The sequence below is a fragment of the Pongo abelii genome, chromosome 12, assembly GCF_028885655.2.
Source record: "Pongo abelii isolate AG06213 chromosome 12, NHGRI_mPonAbe1-v2.0_pri, whole genome shotgun sequence".
Classification (NCBI taxonomy): domain Eukaryota; kingdom Metazoa; phylum Chordata; class Mammalia; order Primates; family Hominidae; genus Pongo; species Pongo abelii.
In genome coordinates, this window is record NC_071997.2 from 105,456,758 (window position 1) to 105,479,586 (window position 22,829).

The 22,829-nt window shown below is 50.8% G+C and overlaps 3 protein-coding genes and 1 long non-coding RNA gene across 12 annotated transcripts in view; 3 read left to right on the forward strand and 1 right to left on the reverse strand.

Annotated features, from left to right (window-relative positions):
• The window catches only part of GTF3C2 (general transcription factor IIIC subunit 2), a 32,229-nt gene extending 28,142 nt beyond the window's left edge, over positions 1–4,087 (forward strand). For 2 of the 3 annotated variants that reach the window (XM_024241985.3, XM_054546656.2), the window contains 7 exons: positions 429–573; positions 672–833; positions 1,023–1,110; positions 1,364–1,492; positions 1,774–1,926; positions 2,659–2,766; positions 3,048–4,087. In XM_024241985.3, coding sequence (XP_024097753.1) covers positions 429–573; positions 672–833; positions 1,023–1,110; positions 1,364–1,492; positions 1,774–1,926; positions 2,659–2,766; positions 3,048–3,266 — 1,004 coding nt within the window. In that variant the 3' untranslated portion in view covers positions 3,267–4,087. 3 annotated transcript variants of the gene reach the window in all.
• On the reverse strand, positions 3,629–6,810 carry LOC134759651 (uncharacterized). The gene is made up of 2 exons (XR_010136202.1): positions 6,725–6,810; positions 3,629–6,473 (listed from the first exon to the last, which is right to left on the reverse strand). It is a non-coding gene; the product is annotated as an uncharacterized LOC134759651 (long non-coding RNA).
• On the forward strand, positions 6,471–20,557 carry MPV17 (mitochondrial inner membrane protein MPV17). 7 transcript variants are annotated; one of them, XM_002812185.4, is made up of 8 exons: positions 6,598–6,901; positions 7,431–7,505; positions 16,957–17,072; positions 17,294–17,386; positions 17,477–17,572; positions 17,820–17,852; positions 18,114–18,166; positions 20,071–20,557. In XM_002812185.4, the coding sequence occupies exons 2-8, from the start codon at positions 7,436–7,438 to the stop codon at positions 20,138–20,140; spliced, it is 531 nt and encodes a 176-aa protein (XP_002812231.1). In that variant the 5' UTR covers positions 6,598–6,901; positions 7,431–7,435; the 3' UTR covers positions 20,141–20,557. The 7 variants fall into 7 exon arrangements, with proteins under 7 accessions (XP_063569552.1, XP_063569553.1, XP_063569554.1 ...); XM_024242106.3 differs by having other exon boundaries at positions 6,847–6,901; positions 16,837–17,072; XM_054547714.2 differs by lacking the exon at positions 6,598–6,901 and adding an exon at positions 12,805–12,900.
• An 86-nt stretch (positions 20,558–20,643) lies between these two features.
• UCN (urocortin) lies at positions 20,644–22,672 on the forward strand. Its single transcript, XM_002812186.6, has 2 exons — positions 20,644–21,885; positions 22,137–22,672. The coding sequence occupies exon 2, from the start codon at positions 22,150–22,152 to the stop codon at positions 22,552–22,554; it is 405 nt and encodes a 134-aa protein (XP_002812232.2). The 5' UTR covers positions 20,644–21,885; positions 22,137–22,149; the 3' UTR covers positions 22,555–22,672.
• The last annotated feature ends 157 nt before the right edge of the window (positions 22,673–22,829 follow it).

The following is a 22,829-nucleotide window of genomic DNA, read 5'->3' on the forward strand; positions in this document are numbered from 1 at the left end:
GCTAGTCTCAAACTCCTGACCTCAGGTGATCCACCACCTGCATTGGCCTCCCACAGTGTTGAGATTACAGGCATGAGCCACCATGTGCCCCACCTATGCTTTTTAAAAGTCCCTTGACTTTTATTTATAGGGAGTAGAGAGAGGTGCATTCTACTGTCTGTACTAGGTGTGTTCACCCTATCATTTTTAAACTGTAGATTCCAGACAAAGCTATTACTTTTTTGTTGATGAGAATTGGGGTTAAAATATCAGGTTGAGTCTTTAAGCCCTGGAGGGAGTGTTGGATAGCTAATCAGGATCCCCACATCCTTTCATAGTGGTTTGGATCTGAGGGTAGAAGACAAAGGTCCTAGGAGCCCAGAGAAAGAACTTAGAGCAAGGAAGAGAGAACTTGCTTTTAATGCTCACACATTCTGTCCTTATTTCAGGCATGGTGGTTTTCTGGAACCTTCCCACTAACTCACCCCTGCAGCGGATACGGCTGTCTGATGGCTCCTTAAAGCTCTACCCCTTCCAGTGTTTCCTAGCCCATGACCAGGCTGTGCGTACCCTTCAATGGTGCAAAGCTAACAGGTATGGAATAGGAGGTGTGTGGAGGGGGAAGGTGAAGACTGGGACAGGCTGACTTTTCCAGATTTGTTTGGATTTGACCTTCTCCCATCTTTTTACAGCCATTTCCTTGTCTCTGCGGGGAGTGACCGGAAAATCAAATTCTGGGACCTTCGACGACCTTACGAACCCATAAACTCTATCAAGCGCTTCTTGAGTACAGAACTGGCCTGGCTGCTTCCCTACAATGGTGTCACTGTGGCTCAGGACAACTGCTATGCCTCGTACGGCAAGATGGAGATAGGACCTCTAGGGACAGGCTCTAAGGGTTGGAGTGCAAAGCGTGCCAGATTGTTGTGGGGAGAGGAGGGTAGAGAGTTGGTTCACTGAGGTGGTTTAAATTCTGGAAGAGGTTAAGGAGAAGAAATGAATCTAAAGAAAAGGAAGGTTTAAATTTATTTCTCTTTTAACAGTTATGGACTCTGTGGGATTCATTATATTGATGCTGGCTACCTTGGTTTCAAGGCGTACTTCACTGCTCCTCGAAAAGGCACCGTTTGGGTGAGCCCCCCTTTCTTTTGCAGTCTTCATTACACAGGAAAATGGGTCATTTATGCACTATTAGTAGTCAGAAAGAGGCAGTAGTTTTGGGTAGAAGGAGAAGATAGGTATGTGGTAACTCTATTATCAGGGCTGTCGGTTATGATAAACTCATTTTTGTTTGTGTGTCTGTCTCAGACTGTGCAGTTGTTACCAGTTCATAGCTCTGAATGAATATATGAATGAATGAATGAAATCTGTCTCTTTCTATTAGAGTCTTTCAGGATCCGACTGGCTTGGGACAATAGCTGCAGGAGATATATCCGGGGAGCTCATTGCTGCTATATTACCAGATATGGCACTGAATCCAATAAATGTCAAGCGACCTGTAGAGCGAAGATTTGTACGTATATGAACATCTAACAGCAGCTGTTGGATCCTAACCCACATGCCCTCCCAAATTCTGGTAGAGTACAAATTAGTGCCAGGCCTCCCGGCCCTGATATTATCCCAGAAAATCTTAGCACAGAGTTGTGTATAATCTTCCCTACCCTACTGCATCTGAGCATATATTTAAAGATACTACTTTCTTCCATCTTTAAGCCTTTCCTGCCCAAACCACTTTCCTCTGCTTTTATTCTGTCTTGAGTATTATAGAACCTAATTTCATGGTCTCCTTTCCAGCCTATATATAAAGCAGATCTGATACCGTATCAGGACAGTCCTGAAGGTCCAGACCATTCTTCTGCTTCATCTGGGGTCCCCAACCCTCCCAAGGCTCGAACTTACACTGAAACTGTCAACCATCACTACTTGCTCTTTCAAGACACAGATTTGGTAAGCTGAGGCCAGGAGAATGGGTGTGGTATTAGCAAAGGTAGAAAACAGTACGCAATCCTGAGTTCAGCACAAAGATGTAAAACTAAGGAGCCTCGGCCAAGTGCAGTGGCTCATGCCTGTAATCCCAGCAGTTTGGGGGGCTTAGGCGGGCAGATCACGAGGTCAAGAGATCGAGACCATCCCGGCCAACATGGTGAAACTCCGTCTCTATTAAAAATACAAAAATTAGCTGGGCGTGGTGGCGCGTGCCTGTAGTCCCAGCTATTCAGGAGGCTGAGGCAGGAGAATCACTTGAACCCAGGAGATGGAGGTGGTAGTGAGCCAAGGTCGCACCACTGCACTCCAGCCTGGCGACACAGCAAGACTCCGTCTCCAAAAAAAAAAAAAGGCCAGGCGTAGTGGCTCACACCTGTAATCCTAGCACTTTGGGAGGCTGAGGCGGGCGGATCACCTGAGGTCAGGAGTTCAAGACCAGCCTGACCACCATGGCGAAACCCTGTCTCTACTAAAAATACAAAAAATCTGCCGGGCGTGATGGCGGGCGCCTGTAATCCCAGCTACTCAGGAGGCTGAGGCGGAAGAATCACTTGAACCTGGGAAGCGCAGGTTGTAGTGAGCCGCCAAGATCGCGCCACTGCACTCCAGCCTGGGTGACAGAGCGAGACTCCGTCTCAAAACAAACAAACAAATGAGCCTCTCACTTTCTCCTATTCCATTTCCCTTCCCCAGGGTTCGTTCCATGATCTGCTCCGTAGAGAACCAATGCTGCGCATGCAGGAGGGAGAGGGGCATTCTCAACTCTGCCTGGACAGGCTGCAGCTGGAGGCTATTCATAAGGTAGTCTCTCATCCTTTCCACCCTCCACTCTCATTTCCCCCCAGTTCTGGGCCTGGGGCTGATGAAATGGTAGATGAAAAGGTTACACAGATGACAACCTCCTCCTCCTCCAGAGCATGACAGACGTACCTCATTCACTGGCTTCTCATTCTTACCTCTGTCACCCCTCATGGTCCTGTCCTTTCAGATTGTGGCTCATTTTTTTTTTGTTCATACAGCTAGGAGTCACCCTAAAGCACCACCCATGAGCATCTCTCTTTTGTTTTCTGTTCTCTTCACAGGTACGTTTCAGCCCAAACCTGGACTCCTATGGATGGCTGGTATCTGGGGGGCAGTCAGGGCTGGTTCGAATCCATTTTGTCCGTGGACTCGCCTCCCCACTGGGCCACCGTATGCAGCTTGAAAGCCGAGCCCACTTCAATGCTATGTTCCAACCATCCTCCCCCACTAGACGGCCTGGCTTCTCTCCAACCAGCCATCGCCTTCTGCCCACTCCCTAGCCTTGGCCCACACCAGATCCTTGGAGTGAAGTCGGTCAAGAACAAATGGCCCCTATGCACAGAGCCATAGGAACTGGGGGCCTTCCCAGGACAGTGATCATGCCAGGCCTGGACCTTTAGGCCTGCCTCCCCAGGACTCCTTAGATCCCACTCTTTCCACAGACTTCTGTGATCACAGCCCCCTGCGGGCAGGGGGGCTCTCCCTCCACCAACTCTCAAGGCTCCTCAGCCTAAGACTATGGCTCATGAGAAACACTCAGGCCTGACCTAGGCTTGGGAGTCAAACTGCTCATATTGAGCATATTGTTAAGTGGGTAAAGCCAAGTAAAGGTACTGGGTGTTTTTGCGACCACTTGTGAATGGGTGTATGGAGAACTGAAAAGGGTATCTGCATGAAGGCTCCTGTCTGACTATTCCAGGATCCAATATTACTGCCTTCTGAAACTTCCTCTTTAGGGTAACCATCATGTATGCCCACGAGGGTGATAGTAATTTGTGAGACTGAAGTTGCTTAGAGTACTTCTTTGACCAAGGAATACCACAGACACCCTACCGATAGAACAGTGGCTCAGATCTTACTTGCTCCTGCTTACGAAGTATTCCCAATCACTGGTCATCTGACCCTACTTGAACACTCCTGAACAGTCATGCTTTTTAAAATCTTCCTTTATATCAAGTCAGAGAGTATACTTCTATAAATTTCACTCATGGATGTTAGGAAATCTAGTCATCTTCCCTGTGATTGCCCTGTTAAGTATTTAACCATAGCTATCATGTGTTTCCCAAATCTTCTCTAGATTAAATATCTTCAGTTACTTCAACCATTCTTTTACACGTCATGATTTTTGATCCTTCATGATACTGTCACATTGTTGACTCATTAGAATGTTTACCTACTTCAGTTCTATGTATAGGAGGTGTTTAAAACCCAAGTACTGTAATGTATTGTTATATCTCATCTTGTTAGAGTCCTCTTGTGGGATGCTGCAGACTCACAGTGACTATGATACTGCCTCCTAAGGAAGGACACACCCCAGTGATGAGAAATAGGCAAACCATGGTCTTGAAATGCCTAGGAGTATAGGCTGGGGTTTGGAGGGAAATAGTTGGATGACCTCAGGAAATAGAAAAAAACAGGCAGCTGCTTTTTGGAGAGAGAGGAGATGAGATCAGTGCCTACCTGGAACAAAACCCTCTGGCATTCTAGACTGGCCAAATATGTAGTGTAGGGACTTTATCATCTATCAGAAAATCTCCTTTAAGAAGAAGCGATCAAGAAGTTTAGTCCCGGCCAGGTGTGGTGGCTCATGCCTGTAATCCCAACACTTTGGGAGGCCAAGGCAGGCAGATCACTTGAGGTCAGAAGTTCGAGACCAGCCTGGCCAACATATGGTGAAACCCCGTCTCTACCAAAAATATAAAAAATTAGCCAGGTGTGGTGGTGCACACCTGTAATCCCAGCTACTCGGGAGGCTGAGGCAGAAAAATCATTTGAACTTGGGAGGCAGAGCTTGCAGTGAGCCGAGATCCTGCTACTGCACTCCAGCCTGGGTGACGGAGCGAGAGACTGTCTCAAAAAAAAGTTCAGCCCCTATCCTGTACAGATGAGAAAACAGACCTGGAGGAAACCCAAGTCTATTAACAGCAGAGACCACAACCCATGTCAGTGCAAAGAAGCCAAGTGTTGCACTACCCTATTGGGATCCAGCTCACATTGAGCCAGTTTTGTTTTTTGAGCTGTTAGGCAAGTGCCTTCTGTCGAAGAGAAGCTTTACTCAATTCTACAGGGCAGCCCCCTTCCTATTTTCAGTGGTAGAAAAGATGAGACCTGGGGATCCACACTTGAGGCTGTAGATTGGTGCTGGCAGCCCTGCTTCTGCAACTGAGTCTCAGCCCTAGTCTTGACCTTGTTCTTTTTCTCTACCAGAAGCTTTTTCTCTTTCTAACCCTCCCTCCCAATATACCCACTTCATACTATCCATTGTTCATACACTTCTCTACTTTTATTCCTCTTCTCATACTCCTCCCTTCGCCAGAGTCTTTTTCCACCATCTTCACCTGAGTTCAATTCATCCTTCAAGGTCCCAGCTCAAATTCCACCTTCACCAAAGAGCTTCCCAGTTTTCTCCAGTAAAAAATAGTCTCCCTTCCTTGTGTTCCCAAGGAGGAAGGAAGGAAAAAGGATAAACAAGCATTAAGCACTTGATCCATTTTAGGCACTTTGCATGTGTCACTTGTATGAGGTAGGTATTGCCATTTTACTTAATGATAAAAGAATTGGAGAGGGTAAGCTGTCTGTAAAAGGTCAAGGTCATATAGTAAGTGGTGGTGCTGGAGATTTGAACTCAGTCTAACTTCAGAATATAACTTTACAGCCTACCACATTTGGTCTCCTATTACATTTACTTTTGTCAGTTCACTCCTCTAGCATGCTGTTTTGCAAATAGCGTTTTAGTTAAATGTATGTGACATTGACTTCTCTTGCTTCCTTACTCTGTTTCTCCAGGATTTGTGGCAGGAGTCTCCCTGCCTTAATCATAAAGGAATTGAGTAAATTGGGGGTGGAGCTGGGCAGGTGGAGAGCCTGAAAGAGTGTGCCTCCTGACGTGTGGGCTCCCTGGAGATAAGTAAAGCCTGCCAGCCTGACAAGTCCATTGCCAGGGATATTGTAGACATTTCCAACGCTCTAGAAAGGATACTGCTCTATATTCACAGACTCTTAGAATGTTAGAGCTGGAAGGGGATTAAGAAATCACCTAGCTTACTGGTTTTCAAACATGCAGTTGTGGGCCCCGTTAAAAATGGGTCTTTTGAGAAGTATATACTTTAAAAAAAAAAAAGTTGAAGAGAGAAGCAGCTGTAGTAATGCTGCCCCTCATCCCCACACACAAACATCTGAAAAATCCGTAGAACTGAGGAGCCAAGTTTGGAAAGACAATAGTGTAATCTCCCTCATTTTACAGATGCAGAGCCTTAACATCAAGTCTAGTCATGACCAAGGCTGCACAGCCCATTAGTTTGGGAGCCAATACCTAATGTCTTCTGAGGTTCTAATTCCAATGCTTTCTGTGGAAGAATCATACATATGCAGTATTTCTTAAGTGGCTGTTTGCGGCAAAGCACTGAAATAGTTGCTATGAGGACGACAAATATAAACGACCCCAGTTTTACCCACTCATGAGCTCACAGTTGAGGCCAATGAAGAACCTAGAGACAAAACACGTACTTAACTATAACTTATAGTTACCTAACTACGATTGCTGAGACAAGGATAGTAGTTATGGCCAGTTATGCGGGGAGGGTGGGCTGAACAATGAGACCACCGGACTGGGAGAGGCCCGGGTCTCACGGGAGAGAAGGGGCAGGAAGAGGCAGAGGGTCGAACTCGGGTGAGAAATATGGCTGGCGGGCCCCACACCAGGGTCCGGCACAGTCCAGCTGGAAAAGGGGTCGCTCACAGAGTGGGTGGCCGAGTTAGGCCGCTCTCCACGGGTATTCATGGCTGGATCCACCCCCATTCCTGTCCTGGCTGCGTAATCCGAAGGACGCTGGGAGGAAGGGGCGGGACTTGTGGCGGAAGTTCCTAGGCCAGCCTGTCACGTGGGAGGGAGGCTCTGCGCCCAGCTCGCGCTCAGGTGAGTGGTGGGTGATGTGCGGTCTCTGGCTTAAAGCGTCGCAAACCATGAATGCCCACAAAGTGTGTGGTCATCCTATATGCGGGCAGTGATGGGCCCTATTTTCGATTTGGAGCTGGACTCAGGAAGGTTACAAACTGGTTCCAACCAAGTCTGAATCTGGAGACGGACCAAGCTATTTTTTGAGGCACCCAAGCTCTGGGTAGAAGCCAGAGCAAAGCTGTCCTCATGAGTGTCTCAGTCGGGAACGGAGGCCTCCAGGTGGTCTGGCTTCAGGACTGAGGGTGGGTTGGCTGGTGGCTGCTACCAGGAGTCCATAGCTTCCCACAGCCTTTCTCTCTTCCCCAGTTGTCTAAGGCGACTCCTGCGACAGGAAGCTGTCTGGGAAGCATCCCTCATGTGGCCTCTGCCCCTTTAAGTCACATTGGAAGTGGGAAGGGGAAGGGAGTGGGCACAAGGGAATGTCAGGCGGCTTCTTAGTCGTGGAGAGGGACGGTGGGGGTGACCCCCTCTCCTCTTGGCTTGACAGGAAGCATGGCACTCTGGCGGGCATACCAGCGGGCCCTGGCTGCTCACCCGTGGAAAGTACAGGTCCTGACAGCTGGTGAGTGTCCCTCTAGGACTTGAGTGGGACCAGGGCAGACTGATTTGGAAGCCAGAGGCTTGCCCCACTGCACCACCCTCACTTCCTGTTTCTGTTCAGCTCTCTTGAAGGGTTGGCTGTCTTTCATCCTACACTGTCCCCAGTCTGTTTTGGAGGGTGGTCCCCAAGGCTGTTTTTAAGGGGTATGCGTAGTTGGCCAAGCTGTGCAGTAGGGTTTTGGGATTTCAAAGTCCTCAAAAAGCTGAACAGTCAGTCCTGAAGGATAAAGGTATTGCCCCAGGAGGCCTCAACTTGGAAAACATTTTACCGTATGCAAAGCACTTTCATATACATTATGGCATAGGGCCCCCACAAAGGTGTGTGAGCTAAGAGGGTTACTTGAGTCCACATTAGATCACACCTAATAAGTGCTGAATCAAGACTCTTACCCAGTTTTTCTTGGTATTTTTTATTGTGAAACATACAAAAGAATGATTAAGACGTGTATGTACAGTTTAAATGGCATTAAAACTGAACACTCCTGTGTCAGTAATCAGCTTTGAGACCTCTTGAGCGCCTCTCCGTAATTCACCCAAAATTTCCTGAGTTTTGTTTATATCATTCATTTGCTTTTGTTATCATTTACTCCCTAAATATGTATCTCCAAACAATATACTAACCAAGGTTAGTATATTGGTATCTGATCACTCCATCCTGATCCATTTGGAGTGATCAGATACCTGTCACTCCAAATGCAGTAATTGAGTACTAACCTCACAGAGATAATGCAGTGACCTACCTGCATTTGTTACTATCTTCATTTTGCAAGTTAGCTAATGTAAGAGGATGGCATGAAGATAAGTAAGTCTTAGAGGGGGAATGATAGAAGGCCTTAGAACATTGGGGTGCAAAGAGTGATCACATTAAGATGAGGTCTTGCCCATGTTTAGAGGAGGGGAACAGGATTCTAGTGATGACTGGGCTTCTGAGAAGAGAACTATTGGAAGGGATTGGGGGCTACTGAAGGCCAGAGTGGAACAGGGATCCTGTGACCAGAACAGCCCTACATCAGCACAGAAACTTAACTGCATGAATGGCCAGGAGATGGATTCTTTGGCCCTTCCCTGGGCCCCTCTCCAGTCTCCGGTGCCCAACCACCTCTTGTCCTGTCCTCAGTGTCCGTCATCCTGTATGACTCACCTGGCTACGTGTGTGGTGACTCATGCTGGACAGTGTGGCTGTGATGGGAACTGACACGCTGGGCCTTTTGCCCAGGCTCAGAGTCCCTCAGGGCCCATAACTGCCAGATGGAAGGTTCCCCCTTGTGGTCATCAAGAATAGGGAGGGAAAGAGTCCTTATATTTCCCTACCTAAGGCATCTGCAGCTGACAAGAGCAGGAGCTAGAGCTCCAAGGAGGCCTAGGTGCCGACATGTGGCTGGAGTTCTGGGCTCTTGGTGCTGGAGCCCTTCAGCTCCACAGCCTCAGTCTTCCTGAGGCTATGCTGATGTCCCAGCTCAGCCCTGAAGCAAAATGTAGCCTCCCAGCACTTTTCCCAGACTTTTTCAGACCATTCAGACTTTTCCTTCCCTGCTGTTCACTGTATTTGGATCAAACTACAAATAAAAGGTGAAAGTGGCTTTAGTTCACTGAGCCATTTTTGGACCCCAGCACAGTAGTTCCTAAGGTCCCATGGGATAGCTCATCACACTGGAAAACAGTACAGAGATTTCAAACTTAGAAGACCAGGATTTTAATCTTAAAACCATAGCACCTAGTAGGTGCATTAATCAGGACAAGTCAGTAAGCTTCTTTGAGCCTTAGTTTCCTCTTTTAAAACTTGAGTTTAGGGACTGGGCGCGGTGGCTCACACCTGTAATCCCAGCACTTTGGGATGCCGAGGTGGGCGGATCACGAGGTCAGGTGATCGAGACCAACCTGGCTAACACGGTGAAACCCCATCTCTACTAAAAATACAAAATTAGCCGGGTATAGTGGCGCATGCCTGTAATCCCAGCTACTCGGGAGGCTGAGGCAGGAGAATCACTTGAACCCATGAGGCAGAGGTTACAGTGAGCCAAGATCGTGCCATTGCACTCCAGCCTGGGCAACAAGAGCGAAACTCCATCTCAAAAAAAAAAAAAAAAAAATCAACAAAAAAAACTTGAGCTTAGTTATATGACCTCACAGGGTCAGTATAGGAGTATCACTGTGAAAAGGTTTTGGAAATTTTTTTTCTTTTTTTTTTTCTTTTGAGACAGAGTCTTGCACTGTTGCCCGGGCTGGAGTGCGGTGGCATGATCTCGACTCACTGCAACCTCCGCTTCCTGGGTTCAAGTGATTCTCCTGCCTCAGCCTCCCCAGTAGCTGGGATTACAGGCATGCGCCACCACGCCCAGCTAATTTTTTGTATTTTTAGTAGAGACGGGATTTCACCATGTTGGCCAGGCTGGTCTCGGACACTTGACCTTATGATTCACCCCCCTCGGCCTCCCGAAGTGCTGGGATTACAGGTGTGAGCCGCTGAGCTCAGCCTTTTTTTCTTTTTCTTTCTTTTTTTTTTTTTGAGATAAGGTGTCACCCTGTTGCCCAGGCTGGAGAGCGGTGGTGCTGTATCAGCTCACTGCAACCTCCGCCTCCTGGGTTCAAGCAATTCTCATGCTTCAGCCTCTTGAGTAGCTGGGACTACAAGTGCACAGCACCACACCAGGCTACTTTTTTGTATTTTTAGTAGAGATGGGCTTTCTCCATGTTGGCCAGGCTAGTCTTGAACTCCTGACCTCAAGTGATCTGCCCACCTCAGCCTCCCAGAGTGCTAGGATTACAGTTGTGATCCAGTGCGCCCCACCTGGAAATGTTTTTAAATGCTCAATGAACTTAAAGACTCAACAGGTTGGTTCTTTCTATGAGTGTTGGCAACACAGGCACAATAAACTATTTTATTTTATTATTATTATTATTATTTGAGACGGGGTCTTGCTCTTTTGCCCAGGCTGGAGTGCAGTGGCATGATCCCATCCTGAACTGTGACTGTGCCACTGCACTCCACCCTGGGCAAACAGAGGATCCTCTGCCTTAGCCTCCCGAGTGGTTGGGACCGCGGGCTTGCACCACCATACCCAGCTAATTTCTTTTGTTTTTTGGTAGAGATGGGGTTTTGCCATATTGCCCAAGCTGTATTCTTTTTATAGTGGCGTTTGGGTTAGGTTTGTTCCACTTGCCATAATCTGAACATGGATAACCATCTCAGCCTTGGGTTCCGGAAAGCAGAGCCTGAAGCTTATGTGCAGATACCTTGTTAGGTAGTAGGAAGTGATCCCATGGAGGGAAAGAGGGAGAGCCACTCTAAGGATGCATTATTGAATTAGCCACTGCTAAGGGCAGCTGTTGCTCAGTCCCTTGGAACTGAGAAGCTTTTTGAAATACACCTTAAAGTGGCTGGGCATGGTGGCTCATGCCTGTAATCCCAGCACTTTGGGAGGCTGAGGTGGGCAGATCACCTGAGGTCGGAAGTTTGAGACCAGCCTGGCCAACATGGTGAAACCCTGTCTCCACTAGAAATATAAAAATTAGCTGGGCATGGTGGCGGGTGCCTGTAATCCCAGCTACTCGGGAGGCTGAGGCAGGAGAATTGATTGAGCCTGGGAGGCAGAGGTTGCAGTGAGCTGAGATCGCGCTACTGCACTCCAGCCTGGGTGACAGCGAGACTCCATCTCCAAAAACAAAAAAAAGAAAAGAAAAGAAATACTCCTTAGGACTGTCTGGATGAATAGCTATTTTCTAGAGAAAAGAAGAAACCTTTATCTGCCACTCCGATCCCACATTGGTCAAAGATTCCAAAGACTTACCCCAGGCTGGGTGTGGTGGCTCACCAGCACTTTGGGAGGCCGAGGCGGGCAGATCACTTGAGGTAAGGAGTTCGAGACCAGCCTGGCCAACATGGTGAAGTCCTGTCTCTACTAAAAATACAAAAATTAGCCGGGCATGGTGGCACATGCCTGTAATCCCAGCTACTCAGGAGGCTGAGGCAGGAGAATTGCTTGAACCCAGGAGATAGAGGTTGCAATGAACCAAGATCCTGCCACTGCACTCCAGCCTGGGAGACAGAGCGAGACTCCATCTGAAAAAAAAAGGCCGGGCGCAGCGGCTCACGCCTGTAATCTCTGCACTTTGGGAGGCCGAGGTGGGTGGATAAGCTGAGGTCAGGAGTTCGAGACCAGCCTGACCAACAAGGTGAAACCCCATCTCTGCTAAAAATACAAAAATTAGCCAGGTGTGGTGGCAGGTGCCTGTAGTCCCAGCTACTTGGGAGGCCAAGACAGGAGAATTGCTTGAACCCGTGAGGCAGAGGTTGCAGTGAGCTGAGATTGTGCCACTGCACTCCAGCCTGGGTGACAGAGCAAGACTCTGTCTCAAAAAAAAAAAAAAAAAAAAGATTCACCTCATGGGATAACTCCCCTCCGCTACTAGTTTGCACATGCATAGTCACTGAAGCCATCAATAGCAAAGGCCCAGGTGTGGCATAGGCCTGAGGCAAGAATCTATCCGGTTGAACTGCAGTAATGGCTGGAGTAAGAGATAGTGAATCAAGAACATTTGAAATGATTCAAAAGAAATGTCTAGTATACCAGTTTTGGCCAAGCCAGAGTCCGGAACAAGGTAGCCTGGGGAAAGGTTTGCTGTATGTTCTATAGAGTGTGAGTCAGCCTTATCCCTTCCTTGTTTGAGGGCCCTTCCACTCTCCAGTGGGCCCAGGACCGAACTTCATCCATCTTAGTCTACTCGGTCCTGCTGTGGGAGCAGCTGAGCTCCTACAAATACTGGTTTCCCTGGAGTCTGAATTAAGCCAGGGTATGAGAGCTCAGTAGGCCTTACAGACAATCCTGTCCAGCCCAAGAGACTGCAGAGAAGGAAACTGAGGCAGGAGTGGGGGTGTCATGCACTGAGGTCTCAGATAGTCAGTGGTTGAGCTGGCGTTATAACCTAGGGCACTGCCAACCACACTGCCTTGCACTTGAGACTACTGGAGCCTCCAGATGCTGAGTGCAACCCCAGCTGATCTGAGCTTAGATACGTGACAAGCTGCAAAACTACCCATTTTGTCTCATTTTCTAGCAGTAGGATGGGTTCAGGTCAGAAATGGGAAAGCATTCAGAATAATCCCAGAGGATCCACTCCACTCCCGCTGCTGGGCTTCCACTCCCTCTGGGCTCTGTGCCAGACTGAGCCCCTACCCTAGGCAGCTAACTAATGTTTGCAGACTTCTGGGGAGGAAGGCAGCACTGCTGGCCCCATGCCAGTAGCTGTACCTGCCGACCCAGGCCTCCTGGACTGAAGGACACGCTTCCTGCTCCTTATTCCAAGAAGCCACTTCTTGCCCCTCTGCCTTCTGCGCATGAAACTCAAAAGCCACAAAAGTAAGTAGAGGGATAAAATAGGAGAAGTAGGGAATTTACCCTGCCCATGCCTGGGAAGAGGGTGTGGAAGTTGGGGTTTTTCCACTAGTGGGCAGGAAGTGGTCCCAAATCGATCTGCTCAGAGGCAGGCTCCCTTCCCCCTGGCCGCTGGATCTGGTTGGGAGTGACGGCATGAGAACTGGCACCTACCCAGGGGCATGATGTCACACCTGCGCCAGCATCTGCTCGCTGGGCTCCACGCCCAGCCTGTCATTGGGCATCACTGCCCAGCAGCCCCTAGCCCTGCCCCATCAGGCCTCTGGCCATTATGTGTCTGCAAGCCTCCAGTCCCAACTCCCTAGAAACAAGTCCAAGGGGAGGGGGCCCAGAGCACTGGAGAGTCCAGACCAACCAAATATATCCAGGAGATCTCCCAGAGGCTGAGGTGGTTTGGGTCTGTTTGGGCTCTGGGTTGGGAAATGTGGGATGAGGAATCTGAATGTCTGGGTCCTTCCTGCCCAAAGGGTCACTTGGGCTGGAAAAGCAGGCTTGCTCTATGCTTGCTCCAAAGCTTTATACCACCTTGGAGTTACTGCAGGCACAGGGGGCCTGATCATCTGTGGGCAAAGGAATCCCTGGGCGCTGCTCTTCTGAAATGAACCGTCAGGGACTGCAGATCTACATACCACCTACTAACCCCTACTGCTGCCCTGTCACTTGGTAGTCCCTCAGGCTTGATGGGCACGGTCTGGGGGACTTGAATCCATCTTTCTCCAAGGCTGCAGGCTTCCAGAACTATGGGGCTAGAAGTCAGGGACTTGGCTTTTCATTCCAGCTCTGCCTCTAGCTTGTTGTGTGACTGTTGGCAAGTCATGAAGAGTGAAAACAGACACTTCTCTGTTTCTTTCCCAGGAATATTGCTGTCTGCCATCCCCACGAGGTGACAAGGAACAGAATGATGGAATTTTGGGGGAGTAAAGACAGAGAGGAAGTGCATTAGTCCAGGGAATGTCCTTTGATATGCAGGCCATTTGGGGCCTCACTTGGGCAGGAACACCCAGCAGGGGAGCAGCCACAGAGGCTTCTTGGTGCCGCCGACCTCTGAGCCCATCTCAGCCCATGCCAGGAATACCCTGGCCTCCTTGGTCCTCCTTGAGAGAAGGCCTGTGTTCAGTTCCAACTGCACTCCTTACCAAGTCACCTCATCTCTCAAAGACTCATCATTAAATGGGGTGTAGGCCGGGTGCAGTGGCTCACACCTGTAATCCCAACACTTTGGGAGGCCAAGGTGGGTGGATCACCTGGGGTCAGGAGTTTGAGACCAGCCTGGCCAACATGGTGAAACCCCATCTCTACTAAAAATACAAAAATCAGCCAGGTGTGGTGGTGGGCACCTGCAATCCCAGCTACTCAGGCGGCTGAGGCAGGAGAATCGCTTGAACCTGGAAGGTGGAGGTTGCAGTGAGCTGAGATCGCCAGGTGTGGTGGTGGGCACCTGCAATCCCAGCTACTCAGGAGGCTGAGGCAGGAGAATCGCTTGAACCTGGAAGGCGGAGGTTGCAGTGAGCTGAGATCGCACCACTGCACTCCAGCCTGGGTGACAGAATGAGACTCCATCTCAAAAATAAATGAATGAATGAATGGATGAATGGAGGTGTGACCACCTACCTCCCAGATCTTTTGTGAGGATTAAATGTGTAAGAGTCTTTTGTAAACACCTTCCCAAAGTAGACCATTACACTGTTGGTCCCTTCATTTGAGAAAGGACTGCCTTTTCTTCCTCACTATCCCCTGGCCTTCTTGGCAGCACTCTTCCCTTTCTGCAGGGCTGCAGCAGCTCCCTCTCATCCCTGACTGGAGGGATAGGGAACCGGGTGCGGGTGGGAGCAAACCTGCAGTTCCCCCGACGTCCTCGCACCTTCTACCCGACTTGGACCTTTGGGCGACTTAAGAATTCTTCAGGCCCTTTCTCAGAGTCGTCCTGCTGTTTGGGACGGTACATTTGACGTTTTTCCTTTATTTTCTGAGCACCTACCCGTGGCTTGCTTAGCTGTATGCTGAGGGGATGGGATAACAAAGGCATCTAGGATTCTATCCTTGGCCCTGGGAGGTCATGCCTCGCAGTGTTCTGGGAAGACCCCTACCACTTTGGGAGTTTCAGGGAGCGACGAGGCAGGACTGGGGGTGCCCAGAGCTGCTCCATGGCCAGTAGCCCAGGTGAACCATGGGTGCCCATCCCCAACCCCAGCTCTCAGCCATACCCAGCTGCCACTGACTAGGCTGCTCAGGGGCAGGGCCGGGCAGAGGGTGTGGAGGAAGAGCGCAGCAGTGAGTGTGCAGCCAGCATGGACGTCAGAGCCAGCTCCAGGCCAAGGAATGGGGCAGAAGGATGTGTTTGCCCAGTGCTAATTGAGGGCACAGGGACAGTGTGACTGCGGGTCTGGAGGGGGGCTCTCATTACTCAGTGAGATAGACAGGCGAGCTGGAAATCATATGGTCACTCCCAAGTGGCCTGGTAAGTGTGTATTTGCTAGAAACGATCACGCCACCATAACGGACTGGGGGCTCTGTAAACAGTGATGATTTCTGTCATAGTTTCTGGGTGTGGGTGTCTAAATAGGGCTTCTTGGAGCTGGGTATCTGCAGTTGGGGCAAGGGAAGCAGGTGCAGAGTCCTGGAAGGGAAATGGCCACTATATCCATTGCCAACTGAATCCAAGGTTGTGAATGGGGGAAATCTTGGTTTAGCTGATTGATTGTGCTAAGAGGTGGCCAAGACTCTTGTGGGGACTCTTATCAGCTCAACCAGTCATCTTCCTGCTTATGACCATTTGAGCACTCTTGTTTTATTACTTTTTTTTTTCTTTTTGAGATAGGGTCTTGCTCTGTCGCCCAGGCAGCAGTGTAATGGCGTGACCACTGCAGCCTGGACCTCCTGGGCTCAAGCAGTCCTCCCACCTCAGCCTCCTGAGTAGCTGGGACTACGGGCACGTGCCACCGTGCCCAGCTAATTGTTTAAAAAAAAATTTTGTAGAAGTCGGGTCTTGCTGTATTGCCCAGGCTGGATTCAAACTCTTGGGCTCAAGCAATCCTCCTGCCTCAGCCTCCCAGAGTGCCAGGATTACAGGTGTGAGCCATCATTCCGGGCCGGCACTCTTGTTTTAGAAAAAGAGTTATTCTGGCCAGGCACAGTGGCTCATGCCTGTAATCTCAGCACTTTGAGAAGCCGAGGTGAGCAGATCACCTGAGGTCAGGGGTTCAAGATCAGCCTGGCTAACATGGCAAAACCCCATCTCTACTAAAAATACAAAAAATAGCCAGGCATGGTGGTGGGTGCCTGTAGTCCCAGCTACTTGAGAGGCTGAGGCAGGGGAATCGCTTGAATCGGGAGGCAGAGGTTGCAGTGGGCCAAGATCACGCCACTGTACTCCAGCTTGGACGACAGAGTGAGACTCAGTCTTAAAAAAAGTTATTCTTGCTGTTCTCTACAAATAGAGATCCCCTAGACCAAGGTGAAAGCTGTTGACAGGGTCTTGCATTGGGCTCGGGGGAGAAAACAGGGTTTCCTACCATTCTATACATGATTTATTCATTGTGCTGAGTCCTGGAAAGAACAGTGTCTAGGAATCCAGCCACCTGGTTCTTGCATTGGCCCTGCACTTACTGGTTATGTGGAACCCTGGACTTCGTTTCCATACCTCTAAAATAAGTGGTTTGCATTAAATTATCTTAAAGCCCCTTTCGATTCTGACAGTCTGTGGTTCTCAGCCCTGTGGCCTTAAATTCTCCTTCCTCTCTCTATACTTTCTGACTCTGACTTCCCTTTACTGCTCAATGCAAAGTTCCTGGACGTGGGTCTGCTCATCCCAGTTTCTGACAGAATACACATGAGGTGTCACCATCATTGGGGAGGTAAGGGCTTTGAGGCAGCAGGAAGGGACTTGTCATTTGTTTCCAGAATGAAGCCCTGGGGTTCAGAGTACCAGAGTCTCAGTGGAGGTCAGCAGATGTCCCTCCCTCCTTGGAATGGCAGCCCATCCCAGGAGATGTCCTGACAACACCTGTGTACCCTGCATAGGGTCCCTGATGGGCCTGGGTGACATTATCTCACAGCAGCTGGTGGAGAGGCGGGGTCTGCAGGAACACCAGAGAGGCCGGACTCTGACCATGGTGTCGCTGGGCTGTGGCTTTGTGGTAAGTTCTCCCCTCAACAGGGCTTCAGTGGACTCAACAGTGGTCTTAGTTCTTTGCCATCCTTTGGCTTCCCTTGGACTCTCACACCTAAGCCAACCTGCCGCCCTCTTTTTTCTTAGTGTCCACTTCCCCTATTCTGATACTTGGGGCAGGGAGCTTAGTGAGGTAGAGGCCTAGTGCTCCCTCACTGCAGCCTGCTGCTATCTGGGGTTTACTTCCAGGGCCCTGTGGTAGGAGGCTGGTACAAGGTTTTGGATCGGTTCATACCTGGCACCACCAAAGTGGATGCACTGAAGAAGATGTTGTTGGATCAGGTGAGCAGGAGAACGGAGTGGGGAGGGTGAGCTGTGTTGGGAGTAGGTGGGGATTTCAGCACTCATAGGACTTTAATTTCTCTTCCCCAGGGGGGCTTTGCCCCATGTTTTCTAGGCTGCTTTCTCCCACTGGTAGGGGCACTTAATGGACTGTCAGCCCAGGACAACTGGGCCAAACTACAGCGGGTGAGCTGGGCAGGTGTGGAGAATGTCTCTGGCTGGCAGGCTGACAGCCCAGGGGAAGGAGACAGGTTTTACAGGGATAAAAAAGGGGGTAAGTGCAGGTAGAGTCCCAGGCCATGGAGGAGAGGAGCTGAGGGTTATGGTGGAGGAATGTGCTCTTTGAACCCAAGTCTGTGTGTGACATTCACACTGGGAAATGGGAACTGCTTGGAGGCGCAAGTGCTAATTTGTTCCTTCTCTGTCTCCCCAGGATTATCCTGATGCCCTTATCACCAACTACTATGTAAGAGCTGACACCTCAACTGCTTGTTCTCCTGCTTCCTTAAGTCTAGAACTGTCCTGGGATTGGGGGTCCTCCTGACATGGGAAACCCTTCCGTTGGGATTACTCTTTCATTCCCAGGATGGGCACCATAAATAGGGAAGCCATCACCCAACTGTTCACCTTTTTCTTGTGTGCAGAAGTTGGGGTAGGGCCAGGCAAGACAGTGAGTCTGGGGTCAGGTGGTGGGGCAGCCATCCAACCTTTACATTCTCTCTTGCAGCTATGGCCTGCTGTGCAGTTAGCCAACTTCTACCTGGTCCCCCTTCATTACAGGTATGTTGCACCCCTACCCCACCCATCAAGTAAGACCCACGTTACCAACAGTTGGAGACAAAATGATTCTCATTTCAACCTTGAGCTACCTTAGACCCCCAAACGGAACACTGAGCCGTGATCAGAGTTCCTCAGATTCCCAAGCGTGTTATTCAGAATGTCTTGCCATTTCCAGAAACTGTCCCAGAGTGTCTGCCCACTGACGTTCTTCATCTCCCTAGGGAGGATCCTGCTTCTACCACCCTTGTCTCCATTCCACCTGAGCTCCGTCTTTGATGGCATATCTGGAGGGACAGTGGTTGGGGTGCTGCAGCCTAGGTTAGACAGAGAGGTAGACCAGAAAGCCAAGTAGGAGCCTGGCCAGACACTCACGATAAAGACAGTTGCTGAACTGCACCCAAAAAGATAGTGGAACTGAAGATGTGTGGTTCAAATGCTTGAAGGTGAAGGATCGTGGGAACAGGAAAATATGGAATGCTTCAGAGGGAACAGGGCCAAAATGTACATGAATAGCATAGCTAAAATAAATACAGACTGGCTGGGCACAGTGGCTCACACCTGTAATTCTAGCACCTTGGGAGGCTGAGGCAAGAGGTTTGCTTGAGTCCAGGAGTTTGACACCAGCCTGGCCAATATAGTGAAACCTCATCTCTACAGAAAATACAAAAAATTAGCCAGGCACATGGTAACATGTGCCTGTAGTCCCAGCTACTCGGGAGGCTGAGGTGGGAGGATCACTTGAGCCTGTGGATGGAGGTTGCTATGAACTGAGATTGTGCCACTGCATTTCAGCCTGGTGACAGAGTGAGACCCTGTCTCCAAAAAAAAAAAAAAAAAAAAAAAGGCTGGACACAGTGGCTTACGCCTGTAATCCCAACACTTTGGGAGGCTGAGGCGGGCAGATCACAAGGTCAGGAATTCGAGACCAGCCTGGCCAATATGTTGAAACCCTGTCTCTACTAAAAATACAAAAATTAGCTGGGTGTGGTGGCAGGTGCCTGTAGTCCCAGCTACTCGGGAGGCTGAGGCGGCAGAATCGCTTGAACCTGGCAGGCGGAGGTTGCAGTGAGCCAAGATCTCGCCACCGCACTCCAGCCTGGGCAACAGAGCGAGACTCCGTCTCAAAAAAAAACCCAAAAAACAAAAAAGGAATACAGACTTATGAACCAAATCCTAAACATTAGGGTCCTTTGCAACACTCTTTGAAACCAGAGCATGGTTAATTTAAAACAGAAAGATGCTACTTTATATGGTAGTCTGTACATTTTGGAAGATGAAATCTCAGCTGGTACAAGACAGATCGATGAATTTAGAAGGGACCCAGATAGGGGCCCTTTCTGTGATTAACAGAGCTACGCATGGCAAGAGAGCCGCTGAATATTTAGCCTTTGAGGCTCTCAGCCAGGAAACAGAGCTCTGGGATGGCACTAGAATTTGAGCCAGTTGTCCTTTAGTCCAAGCCACACAGGCCCTTCATAGGGTGCTGAAGGGGCTGGGTGTGGTGGCTCACACCTGTAATCCCAGCACTTTGGGAGGCCGAGGTGGGTGGCTCACTTGAGGTCAGGAGTTCGAGACCAGCCTGGCCAACATGGTGAAACCCTGTCTCTCCTAAAAATACAAAAATTAGCCAGGTGTGGTGGAGCACACCTGTAGTCCCAGCTACTTGGGAGGCTGAGGCACGAGAATCGATTGAACCCAGGAGTCAGTGAGCCAAGATCGTGCTACTGCACTCCAGCCTGGGCGACAGAGGAGACTCCATCTCAAAAAAAAGGTGCTGAAGGAAAGAGACCTAAACCTGCCAATCCTCTGACATGATCCCTCCTTTGCCATTTCACGCTCCCATCTCCAGCCCTTGCTCACTGCTTAGCCTTCCTCCTCTTAACCATGTTATTCCTGTTCCTTAGGTTGGCCGTTGTCCAATGTGTTGCTGTTATCTGGAACTCCTACCTGTCCTGGAAGGCACATCGCCTCTAAGCCTGCCTCACTCCGTTTCCACCTTGCAGTGATGCAGCTTGACCCTGGAACGGTCAGACAACCTCCTCAAAGTGGGCATACCAGTTTCCACGGGGTTGGGTTGCCGGTCAGAGCTTAAGAGGACTAGCACCCTGCAATGCCCCTCTTCACTCTAAAATGTACACTGACTGCTTTAGAGCCCTTGATAATAGTCTTATTCCCACCACATATGAGGCACTCCATAAATATCTGTTGAACGTTCATGACCTTATCAACTTTACACCCATATCTCAGCAAATGCCACTCATCCCCACTCTTCATAGACACATTTGTTACTCTAACCCTGCCTAGGCTTCTTGTAGCTCCAGCTCTTTAGAGATTACTAGAACCCTTTATGTGGTGCCTCAGTAAATATGTTATTAAATATGTAATCCGGAATCTGCAGTGGTAATGAGTAAGTTTTTAAGCAGAAAACTATTGGGGAGTCATTTCTAGAGCTGGAAAGAAGCCAAGAGACCACCAAGCCCAATCTTTTTTTTTTTTTTTTTTTTTGAGACAGAGTCTTGCTCTGTCTCCCAGGCTGGAGTGCAGTGGCTCGATCTCGGCTCACTGCAGCTTCTGCCTCCTGGGTTCAAGCAGTTCTCCTGCCTCAGCCTCCTGAGTAGCTGGGACCACAGGTGCGTACCGCCACACCCGGCTAATTTTTGTATTTTTAGTAGAGATGGGGTTTCGCCATATTGGCCAGGCTGGTCTCAAACTACTGACCTCGTGATCCGCCTACCTCGGCCTCCCAAAGTGTTGGGATTACAGGCGTGAGCTGCCGCGCCTGGCCAAGCCCAGTCTCACAAATGAGGACCCTGAGGTTGGTAGAAGGGAGGTGACCTGTCCACACCAGGAGTTAGCAGAAACTTGAACCCATATTTCTTTACTGCTCATGGGCAGAGTTACACTGCTGCTATGATTCCCAGGAGAGAAACTGAACTTTGCTAAACTACTTTGGCAAACTCAAAAGCAGATGGGCCAGCCATTTGTGGTCTGAAAGCACTCAGAGGCTAGAGACCCTCTGTTACATGGTGCCTCTGTCAGACAGCCCTACAATTTGGATCCTGGGGCTGGAAGAAGATAAGAATGCTGGGAGACTTTGGTTGTGGCAGACTGCCTCTCAGTGGGTCCCACTGTGTTGGCTGAGTGCCAGCGGTGGACTCCTGATGCCTGCATTTGCAGAACTGATAGCTGCAGGGAGGCAGTGGGTTCCAGCGGCACAGCGTTCTCACATTTCTGGCCACTTCTAGAGGCAGAGGACGGGGTCAGCACCATGGACAGCCTCACGGTCCCGCCTCCCTTTCGTGTGTCAGAACACGCGACCCGGACTAGTCTGGTCTGGGGACGGCCCTAGACATTGCTGGCTGTTCTAAGCGGGGCGAGGGACTCCCGTGGGTCCCAGAGCAGTCTTTGCGCCCCAGCCGGCTTCTCGCTTTCCTGCGTCCAGTGCTGCTTCCAGCGCTAGCCCCAGGGGCACGAAGGCTGGTGTCGGGAGGTGCGCCCCTCCGGGGGCCCGCCAGCCGCCAGACTCGAAGCTGTGGCTGTCATTGCTTCTACAATCAGTGCATGTTCTTCGCTGACGTCAGTCGGAGCTGTCCTGGCACTATATAAGGCTGGCGGCAGCCCCGGGACAGACCCTGTGTTCCCCAAGGCGCCTTCAGCCCGCCCCGAGGGACAGAGACTGGAGCTCAATCTTGGACCGTACAAACGCTCACCGACAACCTGTGAGTGGCTCAGAGCGTCCGCCCAGCCTCCCCCAGCACCAGGACTCCGCTCAGCTCAGCCACCGCGCTCCTCCGGGGAGGGAGGCTGGGTGGAAGGGACGGAACAGCACTGGCGCAGTGGCTGGGGCTGGAGGGCAGGCTGCGGGCATTGGGCGGCGGCCGGAGGGGTCACCGGGCGAGCGCGGGGAGGGGAACGGCCTCCTGCAGCTGCCCCAGGCGCACCTCACCCTGCGCTGCCCCTGTGTGTCCAGGGCCGGTGGCACCATGAGGCAGGCGGGACGCGCGGCGCTGCTGGCCGCGCTGCTGCTCCTGGTACAGCTGTGCCCTGGGAGCAGCCAGAGGAACCCCGAGGCGGCCGGGGTCCAGGACCCGAGTCTGCGCTGGAGCCCCGGGGCACGGAACCAGGGCGGCGGGGCCCGCGCGCTCCTCTTGCTGCTGGCGGAGCACTTCCCGCGCCGCGCGGGGCCCGGCCGATGGGGACCCGGCCGATGGGGACCCGGCCGATGGGGACCCGGGACGGCAGGCGAGCGGCCGCGGCGGGACAATCCTCCTCTGTCCATTGACCTCACCTTTCACCTGCTGCGGACCCTGCTGGAGCTGGCGCGGACGCAGAGCCAGCGGGAGCGCGCCGAGCAGAACCGCATCATATTCGACTCGGTGGGCAAGTGATGGCCTGGTTTGGGGCCGCGAAAACTTTGACCCCTTTCCCCCACCCCAGGGTTGAGATGCGGGGCAGAGCCACCAGGGCACTCTCCGCGTCACTATTTTTTAATAAAACTACTGAAGACCCGTTGGCTTCTGTCGTGGGGGCAGGGCAGTCACAGCAGCGTGGGAACCCGTGGGAAGGTGGGGCCCCCGGGCCAGCGGGAGGGGAACATAATGCTGTGGGGGGATCCTAGAGAGCGACTTTCAGCCAAGTCAGCCAGGTGCCTGTGGACCCCAGG

Coding starts and splice junctions, on each gene's coding strand:
- MPV17 (XM_002812185.4), top strand. CDS start 7,436: ATGGCACTCTGGCGGGCATACCAGCGGGCCCTGGCTGCTCACCCGTGG. Junction 7,506..16,956: donor AGTACAGGTCCTGACAGCTG/GTGAGTGTCCCT, acceptor TACCCTGCATAG/GGTCCCTGATGGGCCTGGGT. Junction 17,387..17,476: donor AGAAGATGTTGTTGGATCAG/GTGAGCAGGAGA, acceptor TCTCTTCCCCAG/GGGGGCTTTGCCCCATGTTT.
- UCN (XM_002812186.6), top strand. CDS start 22,150: ATGAGGCAGGCGGGACGCGCGGCGCTGCTGGCCGCGCTGCTGCTCCTG.